The 23,526-nt window shown below is 44.2% G+C and overlaps 1 protein-coding gene across 1 annotated transcript in view; it reads left to right on the top strand.

Annotated features, from left to right (window-relative positions):
* LOC133754620 (centrosomal protein of 89 kDa-like) overlaps window positions 1-23,199 on the top strand; it is a 59,627-nt gene extending 36,428 nt beyond the window's left edge. Inside the window, exons 8-13 of the mRNA XM_062185041.1 lie at window positions 4,303-4,331; window positions 5,834-5,876; window positions 17,692-17,910; window positions 20,408-20,550; window positions 22,773-22,823; window positions 22,986-23,199. Of these exons, the coding sequence (XP_062041025.1) occupies window positions 4,303-4,331; window positions 5,834-5,876; window positions 17,692-17,910; window positions 20,408-20,550; window positions 22,773-22,823; window positions 22,986-23,171 (671 nt within the window). The 3' untranslated portion in view covers window positions 23,172-23,199. The remainder of the gene's footprint in view (window positions 1-4,302; window positions 4,332-5,833; window positions 5,877-17,691; window positions 17,911-20,407; window positions 20,551-22,772; window positions 22,824-22,985) is intronic.
* The last annotated feature ends 327 nt before the right edge of the window (window positions 23,200-23,526 follow it).

Genomic DNA, 23,526 nt, shown 5'->3' with positions numbered 1-23,526 from the left:
CTGTCATTTCCGGGTGACAAGAAGCATAGTGAAGTGACTGCACCCTTCTTCGACACCGTCTGGGACGGTCTCTCTTGTCAGGTTACAGTAAGGATAAGTGGAATGACACGTGTGTATCCCAGTGCCTTCCCTTAGTCTTCATCCACTCTGTCTTGGCACATGAATACAGAGCTAGATTGGAAGCAGAGTAGCTGGGACTTGAATCAGCACTCCAGTGTGGGACCAGGCATCCCAAGGGTGGCTTAACCTGTGTCACAGTGCCCACCCCCATTAAAACTTTTGACAACAGGAATGTATTTCTGTAAAGGTTGGGACGGTCCCTAGCATGATAATCTTTGCAATAGGATGCCCATGTGGAAGACTTGTGTTGTTTTAATTGTGTGTACTCCTAGCCCATGATAGCATTGCAGAAGGGAAGACTGTGGAAATCTGTGACGGATGAAATAAGGAAATGGGGAAGAAATGTGTACATCAGTCAAAGGAGCAGCACAGACGCACCATACCAAAGAGAACTTGGGTGATGGAAAGCGTAGCTTTGATTTCCATCATATTCTTTTTCTGATAAGTGATAACTAAGATACTAGAGAAATTATTAGTTTCTTGGGGAAAATATTTGAATTTTCCTTTTAAACCGTTTATTATAATTTTGAACATGGACAAAAGTAGAGAGAAGACTGGAATGAACTCCCACCTGCTTATCACCCAGCTTCTGGAACTGCCAGAATTTTCTCTCAATTTTTTTTAAAAGATTTATTTTTATTTATTTGAAAAAGAGTTACAGAGAGGGGTAGAGACAGAGAGAGAGTGGTCCTCCATCTGCTGGTTCACTCCCCAATTGGCTGCAATGGTCAGAGCTGAGCCGATCTGAAGCCAGGAGCTTCTTCTAGGTCTCCGACATGGATGTAGTGGCCCAAGGACTTGGCCATCCTCCACTTCTTTCCCAGGCGCATTAGTGGGGAGCTGGATCAGAAGTGGAGCAGTCAGGAATTGAACCGGCACCCTTATGGGATGCTGGTGCTGCAGACTGATGCTTACCCCACTGCACCACAGCACCAGCCTCAGCATTTTCTCTTTCTTCTTAATTTATTTCCATATTGGCACCACTCTATTTTGTGAAGAATTTAAAGAGGACCTAGAAAACTCCATTAAATTTATAGAAGCAATAAGACCCAATGTAGCATTGTAGGGGATGGTATCAAAACTGTTTTAAGGATGTTATTTATTTTAAGGATGTGAATGTATTATTTATCACTTGAAATGTTCACTCATCAGAAATTATTTAGCGTCCCTACTGTGTATCAGAGATGACAGAGCCATAGGCTCTTCCCCCCACATTCCAATAGTGGAGGAGGGTATGTTCAGCGGACTGTTCTCTGGAACACCAAGGAGTGGAGGTGGGCACAAAGACCAGGGGAGCAGTTAGTGTTGTTTGCCTTAGAGAAGGCGGCAAGGAGAGGAGGTTTCACTGTGCTGGATGTGGAAGAAAAGGGTAGGGTTTTACCAGTTGACAGTCTAAGTTGTCCCGGGACATTTGACCTGATAACAGTTTGCTTAAAAGCAGTTCATCAGGGCTGGCATGGTGGCACCGCAGCAGGTTAGATGCCACTTAGGACACCGTTATCCCATGTGGGCACTGGGTCGAGTCCCAGCTGCTCTGCTTCTGATCCAGCTCTCTGCTAATGCACCTGGGAAAGCAGAGGAAGATGGTCTAAGTACTTGGGCCCCTGCCACCCACATGAGAGACTTGGATGCAGTTTTGGGCTCCTAGCTTCAGCCTGGCCCAGCCTTGGTGGTTGTGGCCATTTGGAGAGTGAAGCAGAGAATGGGAGAGCTCTCTCTGTCTCTGTCTGTTTCTCCCTCTCTACTGTCACTGTGCCTTTCAAATCTTTTATTTTTAAGGATTTATTTATGTATTTGAAAGGCAGAGTTACAGAGAGGCAGAAGCAGAGAGAGAGAGAGAGAGAGAGAGAGAGAGAGAGGTCTTCAAGGACTTGGGCCGTCTTCCACTGCTTTGCCAGGCGATAGCAGAGAGCTGGATCAAAAGTGGAGCAGCTGAGACCCAAACAAGCCAAATAAGCTCCCATATGGGATGTGGGCACTGCAGGCTGGGGCTTTAACCCACTGTGCCACAGTGCTGGTCCAATTTTTTTTTTTTTTTTTAAGATTTGTTTATTTATTTGAAAGAGTTACAGAGGCAGAGGCAGCGAGAGAGAGAGGTCTTCTATATGCTGTTTCATTCCCCAAATGGCTTCAACAGCTGGAGTTGAGCCGATCCAAAGCCAGGAGCCTGGAGTCTGCTCCAGGTCTCCCATGCTGGTTCAGGGGCTCAAGAACTTGGGCCATCTTCTGCTGCCTTCCCAGGTGGTAGCAGAGTGCTGGATCAGAAGTGGAGCAGATGGGACTCCAACCAGAGTCCATATGGGATGCTGGCGCTGCAAGTGGTGCCCCAATAAATGAGTCTTTAAAAAAATCATATTTTAGTAAAAACAAAACAAAAAAAGCTCTTTAATGATTAACTGTTCAACTCTTGGTAATTGTAACAAATAAGGAAGTAGATTTAGAATTTTCATGTGTCTTTAATCATTTTTGCTTTTTTTGTGAATTTTTAAAAAAGATTTATTTATTTGAAAGGCAGAGTTACAGAGAGAGAAGAAGAGGCAGAGAGAGAGAGAGAGAGAGAGTCTTCTGTCTACTGGTTCACTCCCCAATTGGCTGCAATGGCCAGAGCTGCACCAATCCAAAGCCAGGAGCTTCTTCCAGGTCACCCATGCAGGTGCAGGGTCCCAAGGACTTGGGCCATCTCCTACTGCTTTCCCAGGCCTTAGCGGAGAGCTGGATTGGAAGTGGAGCAGCTGGGACTCAAACTGGCGTCCATATGGGATGCTGGCACTGCAGGCGGCAGCTTTACCTGCTACACCACAGTGCCAACCCCTGTTTTGTGAATTCTGTAGAGATTGTGCCCTTTGTATTTGGTACATTGGTTTCTAATGTATTTTCAGCCAGTTATTATGCTTTGTAAGCTAACAGTAGAAAGTTAAAGTCACGTCCAGCATTTCAGTGCAACAGAGTATACATCACCTTCATCATTTGAGCAGTTTTTTTCAAGGAACAATGATGAGGGGACTTCCAAAAGTTAAATGAAAAGTATTATTAAAAAAAATTGTTTTGGGCCGTCATTATGGCATAGCTGGTAAAACTTCTGTCTGTGACACTGACATCCCATATGGGCATCAGTTCAGTGTCCCAGGTGCTTCAATCCAGCTCTCTGCTATGGCCTGGGAAAGCAGTTGAAGATGGCCAAAGGGCTTGGGCCCCTGCACCCTGTGGGAGACCCAGAAGAAGCTGCTGGCTCCTGCCTTTGGCCTGGCACAGCCCCAGCCGTTGTGACTGTTTGGGGAGTGAACCAGTGGGTGTGGGATCTATCTCTCTCCCTTTGTGACTCTGACTTCCAAATAAATAAAGGAATCTTTAAAAAAAATTTTTTTAAGAAACACAACTATGGGCTGGCGCCGCTGCTCACCAGGCTAATCCTCCACCTGTGGCGCCGGCACACCAGGTTCTAGTCCCGGTTGGGGCGCCGGATTCTGTCCCGGTTGTTCCTCTTCCAGTCCAGCTCTCTGCTGTGGCCCGGGAAGGCAGTGGAGGATGGCCCAAGTCCTTGGGCCCTGCACCCGCATGGGAGACCAGGGGGAAACACCTGGCTCCTGGCTTCAGATCGGCACAGCGCGCCAGCTGTAGCAGCCACTTGGGGGGTGAACCAATGGCAAAGGAAGACCTTTCTCTCTGTCTCTCTCTCTCTCTCACTGTCCACTCTGCCTGTCAAAAAAAAAAAAAAAAAAAAGAAACACAACTATGTGGATTTCAGATTTTTCTTTCTTTTTTTGCACTGCAATAGACTTTAATTCATTTTCCATGAACTCTTTGAAATCCCATCCTATTTTTCTGGCCCAGTTGGATGCTACTTCTAAGCAGAGCCATGAGAGGAGTCAGCCTGAGCCCATCTGAACAACAGTAGGTGGATGTGTGGCGAGCACAGGGGGAGGGGCCCAGCACGGCAAGGACTCAGGGTTCCCGGTGACGTTTGGCCTTGGTTCCACAATCACGTGTGCCACCAGAGGTGCACGTGAACAAGCATTGTGAAGAGCCATGGGCAAAGCAGAGGCAGGCTCCCTGCCTCACCCGTTCCCCGCTCGCCACACCCATGTCCTCCTTGGTGCAGAAGCTGAGTTTCTGTGATTTAAGTCTTCTGAGCTGTCTGATTTATCTGCTTTTAAAAGTTTTTTTCCTTTTTTTCTTACTCAGATGATACACATGTGGTTCTAAATTTAAAGGTAAGATTTTTAAAAAACCTGATATTCTCAGTAGATAGAATTTCCTCCATAATTTTTAAGCATCTCCTATGATTGTGGGGGGAAGAAAATCTTCCCTTAAGTGTCCTTTCTTCTTGAATGTTTCTTTTAAATACTTTTAAGTCAACGAGGAAACTTTTGTTTTCCATACTTTAATAATGAAAGCAAAGTACTGAAAGGTTTAAAATCACATAATTTCTAGAATGAATACACAGTAACTACCTTGAAAACATGGAAATAGTTGCAATTTAAGTTTTTAATAATGTGATGTCATACTAATTTAAAAATTGAACATTTCTAGTAGAACTTATACACTTATCTGCTTTTTCAGCAGAAATTTTAAGCTTCCTGTAATACTAATGTGTAATGGAAAAATCAACAAAAGTTTAAAGGCTTCCTCTTCCTCTAAGTGTGGATTGAGAAGCAAGGTTTTTTATATTCTTTTGTCAGCATTTTTAAAACTTGCCTCACTGCATTTGGTGGGGTCCTTTTTGCACATGGCAAAAATGTGAAATGGCCCATTTGGCGTCTGCCTTGCGCATCTCTGCTCTGCGTTTGAGCCATATCATGCGCTTTGTTTGTTTGTTTGTTTGTTTTAGCAGCAGAGAGAGCAATCGAGAGGGAGATCCCATCTGCTAGTTCCCTCTACACATGCCTGCAACAGGCTGGGCTGGGCCGGGCCAGGATGAGGCTGGGAGTTGGGAACTCAGTCCAGGTCACATGTGTAGCGGGAACCCACTTACTTGAGCCACTGCTGCCTCCCAGGGTCCGTGTCAGTGGGAGTTGGAGTTAGGAGCTGGATCCAGGCACTGAACCCAGGTATTCTGATGGTGGGATGTGGGTGTCTTAACTGCTAGGCCAAGGGCCTCCTCTCACATGTTTTGGAAAGTAAACGGATGGCCTGTTGCTCCTATGACTGTGTGAAAGGACCCAGTCACTGAACTCACAGGCAAAAAGGCAGGTGGAGGGTGCAGATAGGACTTCCCTCGCTGCCTCAGAGAACCCACCAGGAAGAAAGACCCTGCAGGTTTGAGTCACTTATATAAAGCAGTAGAGGTATGGGAATCTGGCCTGGTGGTTAAGATGCATGGGTTTGATGCCTGACTCCAGCTTCCTGCTACTGCAGACCATGGAACATAGTGGCCGTAACTCAAGTGATTGGGTTCCTGACAACCCTGGAGGAGATCCAGATTCCATTCCTGGCTCCCAGCTTCAGCCCAACTCAGTCCCAGCTGATGCTGGTGTCTGGGGTGTGAATCAGCAGGTGGGAGTTCTCTGTTGGGCTCTCAAAAACAAAAGCAAAAAAACATTGGACACTCAAGTTTCTAAAGCAAAAACAAAAACAAAAACACACCAAACCACAGGAGGCAAAATGAAGGGGGAGGTGTGCTGATAACACCTGAAGAGTGACGTCCCAGTTGCCCGTGTCCACTTTTGGGAGGTGGGAAGCTCTGTGTTCATACTCTTGCGTTTTTCCTTCCTAGGATGAAGAGGTGTCGTTGTGTGAAAAGCTTTCACCCTCCCCAGGTATTGGCCTTTTGAATGTTGTTATGATTGAAGAGCTTACTTTTTTTTTTTTTTTAAAGATTTATTTATTTGAAAGAGTTACAGAGAGAGGGAGAAATAGAAATATCTTCCATCCTCTGGTTCACTCCTCAGATGGCCTTAATGGCCAGGACGAAGCAGGAGCTTCATCTGAGTCTCCCACGTGGGTGGCGGAGGCCCAAACAGTTGGGCCATCTTCCACTGCTTTCCCCAGGCCATTAGTAGGGACCCGGATCACAAGCGGAGCCTCTGACACATGAACCGGCATCCCATGTGGGATACCTGAATACCTGAGCCTGGATCACGCATAAAGCAAAGAGGCTGATTTAGCTCATAGTTTTGGAGGATAACAGTCTAAAGTCAAGTGGCCTGCTTTGTTCAACCTCTGGTCAGGGCTATGTGGCAGGCAGCATGTGAGGGAGTGGGAGCGGGGGACATGTGTGAGAGGAATCACACGGTGAAACAGGACATCAGAGGGCTTCTGCGGTCAGGCTCACTCTTCTGTAACAGCTCGCTCTCGCAGGAGCTGCCCGGGGCTCCTGTAGGAATTCTCTTGATCGCTTCCAAGGACGACAGCCATCCCCCCCCCCTTCACCACTTAAAGGCCCCACCACCTTTTCATATGATCACACTGGGGACCACGCCTCTGTCACGTGAGCCTTTGAGAGACAAACCCAAACCCTGTCTATACCCCCACCGTTCATCCTCCAGGTCAGATTGGAGTGATTTTCACCCTCTGTCTTAACATCTTTAGGGCCATACTCTGGGAGACCGCCAGAACTCTGGCTTCTGGTCCATAAGTTAGGTCCATTCTATGTTACAGGTATTCTGCTGTCTAGCCCATGACTTGAATTTATGTTATTAATCAAAATGTTGACTCTGGTGCGATACTGACTTGTATCTCTGAGAATCCTACTACACTCATTCCGGTGTTACTGTCTGGGCTGCAGCCCCTCTTTCCTTTCTTGTTTGACTTTGGTGCATCTCTTGGCTCAGTTACTTGATGCTTTATGGTGTAGGCACATCCTGGTCCCTAGAGGCCTGTCTAGGATGTTGTGTGTCCACTACAGGCTGCTTGGAGAGGGGAGACCAGCCAGACTGCCAGGTGTGCAGCTTGTCTCCTGTGACTGACAGGCAGGGGCAGGATGTACAATCAGCCAGGCGATGTGGGATCCCTCTCTTCCTCCTGGGCTTCTACAGACCCCTGACCTACCTTGCGTCTCTGACCTCAGATTCTGAATGTCCTGCCCGGGGAGGGGCCCACATTTTACTGGTGCTGCCCGGCCCAGGGAGGTGATTCCCTTGCTACTTCTGCTCTTGTGCTGTAACTAGCCCTGCCTCAGCTCTTTGCAGGCTGTGTGGTGTCACTGCTCCTACCAGGTCAAGGTGTATCCCTGCAACCACTCCCCTTTTTGTGACTCACCTCTTGTACTTTGTAGGCCGTGGCTTTGTCTTCAATCTAATCTCCTCTGTTTTCCCTCTGGAATTCCTTGTGGTTCCGTTCTTGTGTCCAGTGTAACTGTGGGATTACCCATTTCTTAGCCTGTCCTTTCGTGTTCTAGGGACTGGGTGTATGTATGTTGGGTCAGGAGAGGCTCTCTGAAGCCCCCAGCTCTCCCACTCTTGTCTGTTCACGGGACATCTGCCTCTACCTCTACTGGGAGGTGTGCCCTCCTTTTGATGTGGGAGAAGTAGGGTTTAATTTTATTAATCTAGGTCCTTAGCTCTTACTTAAAAAGTATTTCAAGCACAGGCACATATATAGTGCACAAGGTGATAAAGTTTATTCAGAAGGTAAGAAAGCAAACACACACACAGGCGTAGTTAGAGTGGGCCAAAGAGAGAAGAGGATGAGGGAGAGGAAGTAGAGAAGGAACACCCTCAACACCTTCTCTCTTTGGAAGAGAGCAAGCACGTTCCAGTGCCTTCTTTTATGAGGTAGTGTCATCACCCGGGAGTTTGTGACACCTCCCTGAAATTTCACGTGGAGCTTAATATGCATTTTTACTTGGCAGCCCTTCCTCAGGTCCCAGATGAAAATTGGGTATCCTTGGAAAGGGTCTGACAGACAAATAGGATAGAATTGCAGAGGGCAGGGCCATGTGGTTTATGACCTCCTGCACAGCTAACTATTTTACTCCATATTTAGAATGAGTGTCTCTCCATAGAATACCTATCTCTGTTGTCCTCCAACTTTTATTGCTATTCCTACTTTTAAAATTTTTTAAAGGATTTATTTATTTATTTATTTATTTATTTGAAAGGCAGAGTTACACACAGAGAGAGGCAGAGTCAGAGAGAGAAGTCTTCCATCATTGGTTCACTCCCCAAATGGCCCCAGTGGCCAGAGCTTGGCCAGGCCATAGCCAGGAGCCAGGCCAGGAACTTCATCCGAGACTCCCACCGGGGTGCAGGGGCCCAAGTACTTGTGCCATCTTCTGCTGCTTTCCCAGGTGCATTAGCAGGGAGCTGGATTGGAAGTGGAACAGCTGGGACTCAAACTCACTTGCATATGGGATGCCAGCACTGCAGGTGGCAGTTTAACCCACTGTGCCACAACACTGGCCTCTTAATTTTGTTTTTAATTTATTTGAAAGGCAGAGAGAGATAGTTCACTTCCCAAATACCAACAAGAGCTGGGGTGAAGCCAGGCTAAAGTCAGGAGCCCAGAACTCATTCTGGGTCTCCCAAGTGGATGGTGGGGACCCAAGTACTTAGGCCATCAGCAGCTGCCTTCCAGAGTGTGCAATAGCATCAATTCCTTGTTCAAATCCTTTCTGACTCTGTTTCTCTTCTGGTGCTGACAGCTCCTCACTGACTCTCTCCAGCTGAGGTTGCCCTTGGAGCTCTGGGCCCACATCGTAACCCGAGTTGCCTGCTCCTCTCCCTTCCATCCCCACTCTTCTCCTTCACTTTGTGTTCCTTGTCAGGGTCAGTGTCAAAGGACCAAATTACAACACCTTTAACTAAAAATCTTTTTTTTTTTTTAACTTTTATTTAATGAATATAAATTTCCATAGTACAGCTCATGGGTTACAATGGCTTCCCCCTCCCAAAACTTCCCTCCCACCCCCAACCCTCCCCTTTCCCGCTCCCTCTCCCCTTCCAATCACATCATGATTCATTTTCAATTCTCTTTATATACAAAAGATCAGTTTAGTGGAAATTAGGTAACGATTTCAACAGTTTGCCCCCATATAGCAACACAGATTGAAAAAAAAAAAAAATACTGTTGGAGTACTAGTTATAGCATTAAATAAGAGTGTACAGCACATTAAAGGCAGAGATCCTACATATTATTTTTTTAACAATTAATTAATTTTCTATGCCATTTCCAATTTAACACCAGGGTTTTTTTTTTTTTTTCATTTCCAATTATCTTTATATACAGAAGATCACTTCAGTATATAATTAGTAAAGATCTCATCAGTTTGTACCCACGCAGAAACACCAAGTGTAAAAATACTGTTTCAGTACTAGTTATAGCATTACTGCACATTAGACAACACATTAAGGACAGATCCCACATGGGATGTAAGTACACAGTGACTCCTGTTGCTGACTTAACAATTTGACACTCTTGTTCATGGCGTCAGTAATCTCCCTAGGCTCTAGACATGAGTTGCCAGGGCTATGGAAGCCTTTAGGGTTCGCTGACTTTGATCTTATTCCGATAGGGTCACAGTCAAAGTGGAAGTTCTCTCCTCCCTTCAGAGAAGGGTACCTCCTTCTTTGATGGCCCCGTTCTTTCCACTGGGATCTCACTCACAGAGATCTTTCATTTAGGTCTTCTTCTTTTTTTCTTTTCCATGGTATCTTGGCTCTCCATGCCTACAATGCTCTCATGGGCTCTTCAGCCAGATCCGAATGCCTTAAGGGCTGATTCTGAGGCCAGAGTGTTGTTTAGGACATCTGCCATTCTATGAGTCTGCTGTGTATCCCACTTCCCATGCTGGATTTTTCTCTCCCTTTTTGATTCTATCAGTTAGTATTAGCAGACACTTGTTTGTGTGATCCCTTTGTTTCTTAGACCTATCCATGCCATCGAATGTGAACTGAAATTGATCACTTGGACTAGTGAGATGGCATTGGTACATGCCACCTTGATGGGATTGTATTAGAATCCCCTGGCACATTACTAACTCCATCCTTTGGGGCAAGACTAATTGTGCATGTCCCAAACTGTGCATCTCCTCCCTCTCTTTTCCCACTCTGAGATTTAACAGGGATCACTTTTCAGTTAAAATTTAAACACCTAAGAATAATTGTGTGTTAATTACAGAGTTCAACCAATAGTACTAGAACAACAACAACAACAACAAATACTAAAAAGGATAAAGTATTACATTGTATATCTATAGTCAGGACAAAAGCTGATCAGGTCGTTGTTTCTTATAGTGTCCATTTCACTTCAACAGGTTTCCCCTTTGGTGCTCAATTGTCGCCGATCAGGGAAAACAAATGGAATTTGTCTCTTTGGGACTGGCTTAATTCACTCAGCATGATGTTTTCCAGATCCCTCCATCTTGTTGCAAATGACTGGGTTTCATTGTTCCTTACTGCTGTATAGTATTCTATGGAGTACATGTCCCATAATTTCTTTATCCAGTCTACTGTTGATGGGCATTTGGGTTGGTTCCAGGTCTTAGCTATTGTGAATTGGGCTGCAATAAACATTAATGTGCAGATGGCTTTTTTTATTAGCCAAATTAATTTCCTTTGGGTAAATTCCAAGGAGTGGGATGGCTGGGTTGTATGGTAGGGTTATGTTCAGGTTTCTGAGGAATCTCCAGACTGACTTCCATAGTGGCCTAACCAGTTTGCATTCCCACCAACAGTGGGTTAGTGTCCCTTTTTCCCCACATCCTCTCCAGCATCTATTGTTGGTAGATTTCTGAATGTGAGCCATTCTCACCGGGGTGAGGTGAAACCTCATTGTGGTTTTGATTTGCATTTCTCTGATTGCTAGTGATCTTGAACATTTTTTCATGTGTCTGTTGGCCATTTGGATTTCCTCTTTTGAAAAATGACTATTGAGGTCCTTGGCCCATCTCTTCAGTGGGTTGTTTGTTCCGTTGTTGTGGTTTTTCTTGATTTCTATGTAGATTCTGGTTATCAACCCTTTATCTGTAGTATAGTTTGCAAATATTTTTTCCCATTCTGTCGGTTGCCTCTTCACTTTCCTGACTGTTTCTTTTGAAGTACAGAAACTTCTCAATTTGATGCAATCCCAAATGTTAATTTTGGTTTTGACTGCCTGTGCTCCTGGAGTCTTTTCCAAGAAGTCTTTGCCTGTACCTATATCTTGCAGGGTTTCTCCAATGCTCTCTAATAATTTGATGGTTTCTGGTCGTAGATTTAAGTCTTTAATCCACGTTGAGTGAATTTTTGTGTAAGGTGAAAGGTATGGGTCTTGCTTCAAGCTTCTGCACATGGAAATCCAATTTTCCCAGCACCATTTATTGAATAGACTGTCCTTATTCCAGGGATTAGTTTTGGATCTTTGATCAAATATAAGTTGGCTGTCAGTGTTTGGATTGATTTCTGGTGTTTCTATTCTGTTCCATTGGTCTATCCATCTGTTTCTGTACCAGTACCATGCTGTTTTGATAACAACTGCCCTGTAGTATGCCCTGAAATCTGGGATTGTGATGCCTCCGGCTTTGTTTTTGTTGTACAAGATTGCTTTGGCTATTCGAGGTCTTCTGTGTCTCCATATGAATTTCAGCATTATTTTTTCCAGATCTGAGAAGAATGTCTTCGGTATCTTGATTGGTATTGCATTGAATGTATAAATTGCTCTTGGGAGAATAGACATTTTGATGATATTGATTCTTCCAATCCATGAGCATGGAAGATTTCTCCATTTTTTGGTATCCTCTTCTATTTCTTTCTTTAAGGTTTTGTAGTTTTCATCGTAGAGATCTTTGACGTCCTTGGTTAAGTTTATTCCAAGGTATTTGATTGTTTTTGTAGCTATTGTGAATGGGATAGATCTTAGAAGTTCTTCCTCAGCCGTGGCATTGCCTGTGTATACAAAGGCTCTTGATTTTTGTGGATTGATTTTATATCCTGCTACTTTGCCAAACTCTTCAATGAGTTCCAGTAGTCTCTTAGTAGAGTTCTTTGGGTCCCCTAAATAAAGAATCATATCGTCTGCAAAGAGGGATAGTTTGAGTTCTTCCTTCCCGATTTGTATCCCTTTAATTTCTTTTTCTTGCCTAATAGCTCTGGCTAAAACTTCCAGAACTATATTGAATAGCAGTGGTGAGAGTGGGCATCCCTGTCTGGTACCAGATCTCAGCGGAAATGTTTCCAACTTTTCTCCATTCAATAGGATGTTGGCCGTGGGTTTTTCATATATTGCTTTGATTGTATTGAGGAATGTTCCTTCCATACCCAGTTTGCTTAGAGTTTTCATCATGAAAGGGTGTTGTATTTTATCAAATGCTTTCTCTGCGTCTATTGAGAGAATCATATGGTTTTTCTTCTGCAGTTTGTTAATGTAGTGTATTACGTTGATTGTTTTGCAGACGTTGAACCATCCTTGCATACCAGGGATAAATCCCACTTGGTCTGGGTGGATGATCTTTCTGATGTGTTGTTGCATTCTATTGGCCAGAATTTTATTGAGGATTTTTGCATCTATGTTCATCAGGGATATTGGTCTGTAATTCTCTTTCAATGCTGCATCTTTCTCCGGCTTAGGAATTAAGGTGATGCTGGCTTCATAGAAAGAATTTGGGAGGATTCCCTCTTTTTCGATTGTTCTGAATAGTTTGAGAAGAATTGGAGTTAGTTCTTCTCTAAATGTCTGGTAGAACTCAGCAGTGAATCCATCTGGTCCTGGGCTTTTCTTTGTTGGGAGGGCCTTTATTACTGTTTCAATTTCTGTGTCAGTTATGGGTCTGTTTAGGTTTTCTATGTCTTCCTGGCTCAATTTAGGTAGGTTGTATGTGTCCAAGAATCTGTCCATTTCTGATAGATTTCCCTGTTTGCTGGCATACAAGTCCTTGTAGTAATTTCTGATGATTCTTTTTATTTCTGTGGTGTCTGTTGTTACGTTTCCATTTTCATCTCTGATCCTATTGATTTGGGTCTTTTCTCTTCTTTTTTTAGTTAGTTGGGCCAATGGGGTGTCAATTTTGTTTATTTTTTCAAAGAACCAGCTCCTTGTTTGGCTGATTTTTTGTAATGTTTTTTTTGATTCAATCCTGTTGATTTCTTCTTTGATTTTAATTATTTCCCTTCTTCTACTGGGTTTGGGTTTGGTTTGCTGCAGATTTTCTAGATCCTTGAGGTGACTTGAAAGCTCATCTATTTGGTGTCTCTCCAATTTCTTGATGTAGGCACCTATTGATATAAACTTTCCTCTTAATACTGCTTTTGTTGTATCCCATAGGTTTTGGTATGTTGTGCTGTTATCCTCATTTACTTCCAGAAAGTTTTTGATTTCTCTTTTAATTTCTTCTATGACCCATTGTTCATTCAGGAGCATGTTGTTCAATCTCCATGTGTTCGAACGTGCTCTGGGGATTCCCGAGTTGCTAATTTCCAATTTCATTCCTTTGTGGTCTGAGAAGTTGCATGGTATGATTCTAATTCTCTTGAATTTGCTGAGACTTGCTTTATGGCCTAGTATGTGGTCAATCCTAGAGAAGGTTCCATGCACTGCTGAGAAGAATGTAAAGTCCTTAGATGTAGGATGAAATGTTCTGTAGATATCTGTTAGATCCATTTGGGCTATAGTGTCATTTAAATCTGCTGCCTCCTTGTTGATCTTCTGTCCTGTTGATCTGTCTATCTCTGAGAGTGGAGTATTGAAGTCCCCCAGTACTATTGTATTGGGGTCTAAGTCTCCCTTTAAGTCCCTTAACAAGTCTTTTAAATAAGCTGGTGCCCTGTGATTAGGTGCATATAAATTGACAATCCTTATATCTTCCTGTTGAATGGATCCCTTAATCATTAAATAGTGCCCCTCTTTGTCTCTCCTGACAGTTTTTGTGGTAAAGTTTATGTTGTCTGATATTAAGATGGCTACGCCCGCTCTTTTTTCATTTCTGTTGGCATGGTATATCTTTTTCCAGCCTTTCACTTTCAGTCTGTATGGATCATTGTTGGAAAGATGAGTTTCTTGTAAGCAGCAAAAAGATGGGTTTTGTTCCTTAACCCAGTCAGCCAATCGGTGTCTTTTAACTGGACAGTTCAAGCCATTAACATTCAATGTGACTATTGAGAAGGAGTAACTTTGCCCTGCCATTTGCCAAAGATATTTTCTAATATCTGGTTTGAGATTCTTGTGGTCTTTTGCTGTGAGGTTTCCTTCCTTTACCTTCCTTCATATTGGTTACCGTGTTTCTGTGTTTCTGTATGCAACACATCTTTAAGCATCTTTTGCAGGGCAGGACGAGTGGCGACAAATTCTTTCAATTTCTGTTTGCTGTGAAAGGTCTTTATTTCACCTTCATTCACAAATGAGAGCTTTGCAGGATATAATATTCTGGGCTGGCAGTTTTTCTCTCTTAGTACCTGGGCTATATCTCGCCATTCTCTCCTGGCTTGTAGGGTTTCTGATGAGAAGTCAGCTGTGAGTCTAATTGGAGATCCTCTGAGAGTAATCTGACGTTTCTCTCTTGCACATTTTAGGATCTTTTCTTTGTGTTTCACTGTGGTGAGTTTGATTACAACATGTCGTGGTGAGGTTCTCTTTTGGTCATGTTTATTAGGGGTTCTATGGGCTTCCTGTACTAGGATGTCTGTCCTTCTCCAAACCTGGGAAATTTTCTGCTAGTATCTCACTAAAAAGGCCTTCTAACCCTTTCTCCCTTTCCATGCCTTCAGGAACTCCTAGAACCCGAATGTTGGGTTTTTTAATAGTATCCTGTAGGTTCCTGACAGTATTTTTTAGATTTCTGATTTCTTCTTTTCTTTGATTTGACTGTTTCCTTTCCTGTTCTCTGTCTTCTAATTCCGAAATTCTCTCTTCTGCTTCGCCCATTCTGTTTTTAAGGCTCTCTAATGTGTTTGTCATTTGATCTATTGAGTTCTTCATTTCATTGTGGTTTTTTCTCACTATCTCAATTTCCTTTTCTACTAGTTGTTTCATTTCATTTTGATTCCTCCTTAATATTTCATTTTCACGGGAGAGATTTTCTATCTTGTCCATTAAGGATTTCTGTAGTTCAAGAATTTGTTTTTGAGAACTTCTTAATGTTCTTATCAATTTTTTGAGATCTGCTTCTTGCATTCCCTCTATCTCTTCCTCTTCATAATCTTGCATTGGCGTGCCTTGTTCACTAGGGGGCGTCATAGTGTTGCTCTTGTTACCTCGGCTTCTATGTTTGTTGTTTGTCATGTTGGAGATAATTTATGGTGGTTTTTTTTTATTTGCTGTGGTGTTTTTTTTTTTTCTCGTTATACTATTCCCCTAAGTGAGCTGACTGCTTTGTTGGAGCCTTAGGGGCTGTGATGGGTGTGGCCAGAGAGCTGTGCTTCAGGTAAACTCTTCAGGTTTAAGGCTGTGTAAAGAGCGTCCCAGATTGCTCACTCTCTTGCTCCTTGCTGGCTCGCTTTCTCTCTCTCTTTTTTTTTTTTTTTTGACTCAGTTGGGAGTGGAGTTGAGGGTAGTTGAAATCTGGCCTCTGTGAGTATTCGTTTGATCTACCCCTGGGACCACACACAGAGTTTACCTAGCCCTCAATGTGTTCTCCAGTTTCGCTAAAGTTACTGAGTTTGGCTGCGCTTTACATATGTAAAATCGCGGTGCTCTTTGTTTTGCTTGGTGAGTGAAGGGAGAGGCCTCTTTTCCCTCCCCCCAGTTTTTCGGGTTTCTGAGGTCTCTGTCTTACCCTCCTCGGTTCCCGCGCTGGCGAGAATCTGTGGCTCTGGCTCCTCTCCTGCCGCTCGGTCCGTCCTGGTCGGCTCTCTACGCGGTGGGCTCCCTGCAAGTCCTCCGTGTCCCATCCACAAGATCCGGAAGCGCCTCCTCTGCAGTTTTTTTCTTGAGTCTTTTCCTGAGGCTTTTTGTTCACTCTCCAAATGCCTACAAGGGCCAGCCAGGGCTGAACTGGGGCAACAGCCAGGAGTCAGGAACTCAATCCAGATCTCCCTTATGGTTGGCAGGAATCCAATCACTTAAGCCATCATCACTGCATCCCATGGTGTGCATTATCAACTAAAAATCTTAATTGGCTGTATTAATGATTGGAGAATGGGGCAATACTTCATTCTAAAGAAATAGATCGCTTCTCGGCCTTTTGGCTAAGATCAAGTGTAAAAAAATAGAATGAGGGTTCCAGTGAGCTGAGCAGAAAAGTTTGGCTTTATGGACAGAGAGGACTGAAGAAAGCAGAAACAATTACAAGTTACTATCCTTGGAAGGCAGGGCCAGGGAGACAGAACAATAGGAAAGTTAACTGATTAGTTAAGGTCGGGCTGCTTTTCATAAGGATTAGAGATTGTCAGGCCTATTTGAGAAATCTGGTTATTGTCTCTTTCTCCTCCCTGAGGTCAGGTAACAGCTTGCTCAGTTGAGTAACCCCACTTTCATGTTTAGTCTGCTCATACTATAGGGGTTAGTCCAAAACAGTGGCCTCCTATAGTTTTTTTAAAAGATTTATTTATTTATTTGAAAGAGAGAGAAGAAGCAGAAAGAGAAATCTTCCATCGCTGGATTACTCCCCAATTGGCTGCAATGGCTGGAGCTGCGCTGATCTGAAGCTAGCTGCCAGGAGCTTCCTCTAGGTCTTCCCATGCCAGTGCGGGGGCCCAAGGACTTGGGCCATCTTCTGCTTTCCCAGGCCGCAGCAGAGAGCTGGACAGGAAGTGGAGCAGCTGGGACTTGAACTGGCATCCGTATGGGATGCCGGCACTGCAGGCACGGCTTTACCCGCTACGCCACAGCGCTGGCCCCCTCCTATAATTTTTATCTTGACAGTGGTCATTCTTGAATTGCTCCCCCCCTTACTTCCCACACCAACCTAGTCCTGATCCCTGTCAGGTTTTTTCTGCTGACCTTCTGTCATACTTCCTTTCCTCTCTGTCTCCACTCTAGTGCTGACCCTTGGAGCCTCTCAGTTGGATCTCATTGCGATCCATTGTTCCAGTTTTCACACCTCTGCCTGTGTGACAGCAAGCCATAGTGACACCATATTGAGTCTCACCTTTCCATTCCGACCTCCCTCTCACCCTCAGAAGGACACTGCCCACCTGGCAGCCCAACCGGCCCCACTTTCCACCCATAAAGTTGCAGTCACCACAAGGCTGGCTGATAAGGTCTGCAAGCACAGCAGCATGCCCAAGGGGCTAGCTCCTACAGCGTAGTAAAGGGACGCTGTGCACGTGCTCCCACCCAGCTCCCTGCCAGCCCACACCTGTGTAGGACCTTGCCTCTCCCGTGGCAGTGCGGCCTCAGCACCCTCCCCGCTCTGGGATCCTGCATGTGTGATAGCGAGTCTCAGGATTCCTTCTCAGGTGGGGGTGGGGCGCATTAGGTGCTCGATTGACCTTCAGGTGTCACCTCAAACCCTTTCTGACTCCTGGTGACCTGCAGATGAAGCCTCCACGCTGTCTCACAAAGCACAGGGCTTGCTTTCAGCTCCCTTCTGCCATCTCTCTTGCGGCCATGCACATGCCTTTTCCTGGGCAGCCATTCGCTTTCCAGGGACAGAAGACCACAGCACCAGGCCTGGTAGGAAGTAGATGCTCACATGGTTTGTGCAATGAAACCTTAGGAGATTATGATGGAGAGGTATAAGTAGCAATTAATATGTTAAAGCTTTCTCTCATCCCATCTCAGATATAACTGGTGGAGCATGTCAGATATGTAAAAAAAAAGCCCGAGAAAAGTTCAAGGAATTAAGCGAAGAAAATTTGCTCCTGATCAATAAAAATCAAGAACTTATCCTTGAACTGCATGTAATGAAAGAAGCGATGAGAGAACTGCATTTAAAATGCAAGAGGCTGGAAGACGACAGCTGTGCGCTGCAGGAAGCCGAGAAAGCGTCCTCTCAGGGAGGTGAGCCAGGCGCGCGGTTGTTCCATTGCTAAGGAATACGTAACACTTCACTCCTTGTATTCTTGCCGTGTTGACATTGTACGTTGTACATATTGTTATTTTATATGTGATACTGAAGATTCTTTCATTAATATTATGCTTTTTGAAGTTTGGTTTCATCTGCTATGTCATTACTATTGTTTAGCTAAAGAAATTCTGATACTTCTCTTGGAACTTGATGCTTGGCATAGTACCTTTTAAACATTTTAAAAAATTATTATTTTGGCCGGCACCGTGGCTTAACAGGCTAATCCTCCACTTTGCGGCGCTGGCACACTGGGTTCTAGTCCCGGTTGGGGCGCCGGATTCTATCCCGGTTGCCCCTCTTCCAGGCCAGCTCTCTGCTATGGCCCGGGAAGGCAGTGGAGGATGGCCCAAGTGCTTGGGCCCTGCACCCCATGGGAGACCAGGAGAAGCACCTGGCTCCTGGCTTCGGATCAGCGAGATGCGCCGGCCGCAGCGGCCATTGGAGGGTGAACCAACGGCAAAAAGGAAGACCTTTCTCTCTGTCTCTCTCTCTCTCTCACTATCCACTCTCCCTGTCAAAAAAAATATATATATTATTTTAATAATTTGACTGGAAAGTGAGAATGAGACACACAGAGAAATCTTCTGTCCATTGGTTCACTTGCCAAATGCCCATACCATAAGCTGGGGCTGAACCAGGATGAAGCCGGGAGCCTCCAGAACACAATCTGGGTCTCCCGTGTGGGTGGCAGGAGTGGCAGGGACCCAAATACTTAACCCATCATGTTAACTTAACCCATGCCTGCCTCCCAGGTGCATATTAGCAGGAAGCTAGGTTGGAAGCAGAGGACCTAGGTCTTGAACCAGAAACTCTGATATGAGATGCAGGCATCCCAAGTGGCGTGTTAACTGCTGTTCTAAATGCCCTTCCCAGCATAATGTCTTACATGTATCTCATGTCAGTTTTTATCCCTGTGAGCATCATATAAAAGTGTCTCTTTTACCACATATTAACCAGCATTTTCCTTGCTAATTTGATAGACACAAAGAGAAAGAAATTATATTTTAGTTTGTATTTCTTTTATTATTGATGAGTTTGAATTTTTTTCATATCCTTACAGGTCATTTTCTTTCTCTTTCATAAACTTTCTACCTTTAAATTTATATACTTCAGGTTTTTCTTATTGATTTGTGGGAACTTTTTATATACTGAAGATTTTAGTCATTTGTCAACATATGTAATATTTTATTAGTTTAATGATAATACAACTAAATCTATAGGATTTTTTCTTTTGTTACTTTATACCTTGGTGTTAAATCATTTTTTAACTCTAAGCTTATATAAAATATTCACCAATTTTTTTTAATATGTCTGTAAGACTAATATTATGACCTAAGTTTTCTTCATGTAGACCCTGCATCTTTCTTGTCTTAGGCACATTTATTTCTAGATACCTACTGTTATTTGTGCTGTTACCCTGTGGGATCTGTTTACTATTATTTTTTCTAATAGGACAATGCTATTTGGGAAGATTATAAGTTCTAAAATTTCCATTATTTTTAAAGACTCATTTATTTGAAAGATAGAGTCACAAAGAGGCAGAGGCAGAGAGAGAGGTCTTCCATCCGCTGGTTCACTCCCCAAATGGCAGCAATGGCTGGAGCTGTGCCCATCCAGAGCCAGGAGCCAGGAGCTTCCTCCTGGTCTCCCACGCAGGTGCAGGGGCCCAAGGACCCAGGCCATCCTACACTGCTTTCCCAGGCCATAGCAGAGAGCTGGATGAGAAGTGGAGCAGCCGGGACTCAAACCGGTGCCCATATAGGATGCTGGCTGGCACTGTAGGCAGCAGCTTTACCCACTACACCACAGCACATGATTTTTCTAGGCAAATATTTTTCTTTTGTTTTCTTTTCCTTTCTTTCTTTTTTTCTTCTCCTTTTTTTTTTTTTTTTAAAGATTTATTTATTTATTTTAAAGGCAGAATTACAGAGAGGCAGAGGTAGAGAGAAATCTTCCATCCTTTGGCTTGCTCCCCAAATGGCTGCAATGGCTAGAGCTGAACTGATCTGAAGCCAGGAACCAGGAGTTTCTTCTGGGTCTCCTACACGGGTGCAGGGGCCCAAGGACTTGGGCCATCTTCTGCTTTCCCAGGCCATAGCAGAGAGCTGGATCGGAAGTGGAGTAGCCTGCCTCGAAACGTCACCCATATGGGATGCCGGCCCTGCAGGTGGCTACTTTATCTGCTACACCACAGTGCTGATCCCCAGTGCATACATTTTTCTATCATGTGACACAATGGCTATTTCTTTTCAATTTAAAATTTTATTTTACATTATTGTACATGTAAAAACTTTAAAAACAATTAACTATTCAATGTTAGTTACTTTATTTACCACACACATTTCACTGCCAATACAAGCCTAAAAGGATTAGCAATTATATAAAATTTTCATTAACTTCTTATAATATTAACTTAATTTTTTTTGGAAGTTGCTGAACCTGAATTACTTTATCTAAGGAAACAAGCTCAAGAATTGGTGGATGAAAACGACGGGTTGAAAATGACCATCCATCGTTTGAATGTAGAACTGAGTCGATATCAAACAAAATTTAGGCATTTGTCCAAGGAAGAGGTAATGTTTCCAATTATGAAAAACCAAGCTTCTCGGGTTTTCTTTTATCCCTTACTGATGAATTGATTCTCAACTCTCAGGCATTCTTGTTTATTATAGTCTGGTATAAAAAATAGATGCATCCAAAGCATAGTCTTTGTGAGGATCATTCCGTTGCCTGCCTTCCTTTCCCAAACACATCCAGTAGACACTCCATATGAAACAGTGGGCTGATGTAGAAACGTATAACGGACGAAAAGTCTGTCTGCTGCTCCATGCTCAGACCTGTTCTCAAGGTTACAGTTGGTGCTCGTCAGTGCACAAACTCAGAAAACAAACAAATGAGTTCTTACTTTTTGGGAATGACTGCAGAATTCAATTGCACAGACTTGCTGAGCAAGCTGCTCAGATGCTGTGAGGAGTACAAGAGAACCAGAACCTCAGGCCCTGTTCTCAGGGAACAGACTTCCCAGGTCCGAGCCTTCTGCAGGGCTATGGGGTGCTGTGCAAGCAGGCCCAGGGACAGCCCACCCGCCCCAGGCACTCCTTTTCTGCCCTGTGCAAATGCCACATTCTCTTTGAGAGTCTTCTCTGATCACTACAGCTGGAAGTGATATCTCTTAAACTATTGCAGGGTGTTTGTTGTTGTTGTTGTTTGTTGTGTTGGTCTTAAGAGATTGATAGCTTGCTGCCCTGTACACTTTCCTGTGTTTTATGTTCATGTATGTTGGAAGACTTATCTCTGTAATTAGTCCATAAAATCCTTAACAAGGATCGTTTCACAATGTCTGCAAGGACTTAATGAGTTTACAATGTTGACTGAATGCATGAGTGATGAGGTAGATGTTAAGGTGAACGCATTGGAAAGTTTTTGTTCAACAAGAAAGTATCCTGTCAGGGCCATTGCTTGCCTGTGAGATTTGCCCTCCTGCTATAAACAACTGAAGCACTAGGCAGACCGTAGGGAAGTGTGTCAGCCTCGTGCTGCAGGCAGCCCTGGGCTGCAGTTCCTGGGAGCAGGGGCATAGGTGGGCCTGTGATCACCTCTGCTTTCTGCTCGGAGGCAATGAACCCGAACAGCACAGCGATCTTGCTGGTTCACGGGATAGACTTGGAGAGGCTGAGGAGACTAGAATGTGCAGGGCTAGGCTACCAGAAAGGAGCTCTGGGGAGAGAGAAGTGTAGAAACCCACAGGAGATTGCTTGGAGGTGTTTGTTAAATACTAACCTATACATGTTTAGGTTGAAACTCTGAGGCTGGGCAGAAAACAAACAGGGAGCTGGGAGCTCCCGTGGCACTGGGAGACCAGCCACGTCATGGAGCCCTTGTTGAATGCTGTGCCGTTGAGCAAGGAGCCCAGAAGGGCCACACTTCAGTAGTATAGCTAACCTAGCCTTTCAGCAGAGATCACCCAGACCGCCATAACCAGAGGAGAAAGCAAGCCTCCAATTCATCAAGCCCATCCACTAGTAACTTAAGTGCCTGCACAGAGAAAAGTAAGCCAGCACCGTTTAAAGGAGGACAACAAAATCCGGGCACTCACCAAATACTCAAAAAGTGCAGCATCCCATAAAATGTTACTAGATGTGTTTCAGATTTTAAAAGATGAAAAAGACTGGACAGCTAAGTGTAACCAGTGTGGATTCTTTTTTTCCCCACAATTATTAAATTGCTTACTTGAAAGTAAGAGCAAAGTGAGAGCAAGAGAGAGAAATCTTCATCTGCTGGTTTACTCTCCAAGTGGCCATAACAGCCAGGTCTGGGCCAGATGGAAGTCAAGATCCGGGATCTCCATTGTGGTCTCCCTCCTGGGTGGTGGGGCCCTAGTACCTGGGCCATCATCTGTAACCTTCCCAGGCACATTGGTTAGGAAGCTGTATTAGACACAGAGTAGCAAGCACTGCAGAATGTGGAATGGTGGTGTCGCGAGCAGCAGCCTAATCCTGTGTGCCATGACGTGAGTTGGAAGATAGTCCCCTAGGTTAGAAAACAGTGTTAGAGCAATGTTTCTTGATTTTATGATAACACTATGGTGAAGTAAGTGAAAAGTTTTGTTCTTAGGAAATATACACTATTTAGAGGAAAGGGGGCCTTGTATTTATAAATTACTCTCAAACATTGCAGAAAAAGGGTTTTTTTAATCCGTTTAGGTGGATGATGCCCATTGTAGATTAATATGTAAGACCTGATACTTCAGAGGAGGTATAGCTTAATGTGTCTTCAATGTGTGCTTCCTTCTTAGAGTTTAACTATTGAAGGCCTCCCATCAAAGGGCCCTATACCACCCTGGTTGGTAAGTAAACATTATTCACTTTCATCCTCATATTTTCTAGACTATATATGCATGGCTATTAAACACTGTTCCAAAATAAATATATTTTCTTGCCTTTTTTTTTAAATTGCTGATTGTGTGTGTAAGAAATATAGTAATCACCTTTTGTTCCATTCTCTCCAGTTGGATATAAAGTACCTGTCTCCATTGTTGTTGGCTTATGAGGACAGAATGAAAGAGAAGGATGAGCTCAATGCCACCCTCGAGGTAGGTTGGCAGTATCTCAGGAGAGACAGGGTTTATAAGAAGTCAGATGGTTGCAAACTTGGAGGAAATGTGTTGGAGCTAGGTGTGCCCAACATGTGGTAGATACTCTAAAGGCTTGTTAAAGGACAGTCAGGAGGAAGTGAAGAAGGAGTGTGTTAGGAAATGAGGGAGGGAACAGAGGAGGAACGGAAGGAGTGATTGACAGAGCAGGGGCAGGGTGAGTAGGGATCATGGAAGGAGGGAGGGAGGGACCGAGTAGGGCTGCATTGCAGGCTGTGGTTTCCTGAACAGGCAGGACTGGGACCTTGGAGGGCAGAGGAAGCAGCAATGGGAAACATTTCTCTTCTGGGACTGTGCAGCTGCAACCAGCACCATTAAGAGGGAGATAATGGGCAGGCAGGGGAAGGTAATCAGTTGGGGATGATTTGGACAATCTTAGATGCTGTTCCCTCCCTCC

This window comes from Lepus europaeus, unplaced genomic scaffold, assembly GCF_033115175.1.
Source record: "Lepus europaeus isolate LE1 unplaced genomic scaffold, mLepTim1.pri SCAFFOLD_247, whole genome shotgun sequence".
Taxonomy (NCBI): domain Eukaryota; kingdom Metazoa; phylum Chordata; class Mammalia; order Lagomorpha; family Leporidae; genus Lepus; species Lepus europaeus.
The sequence above is the reverse complement of the archived record's forward strand: the minus strand, read 5'-3'. Positions and strand labels throughout refer to the sequence as shown.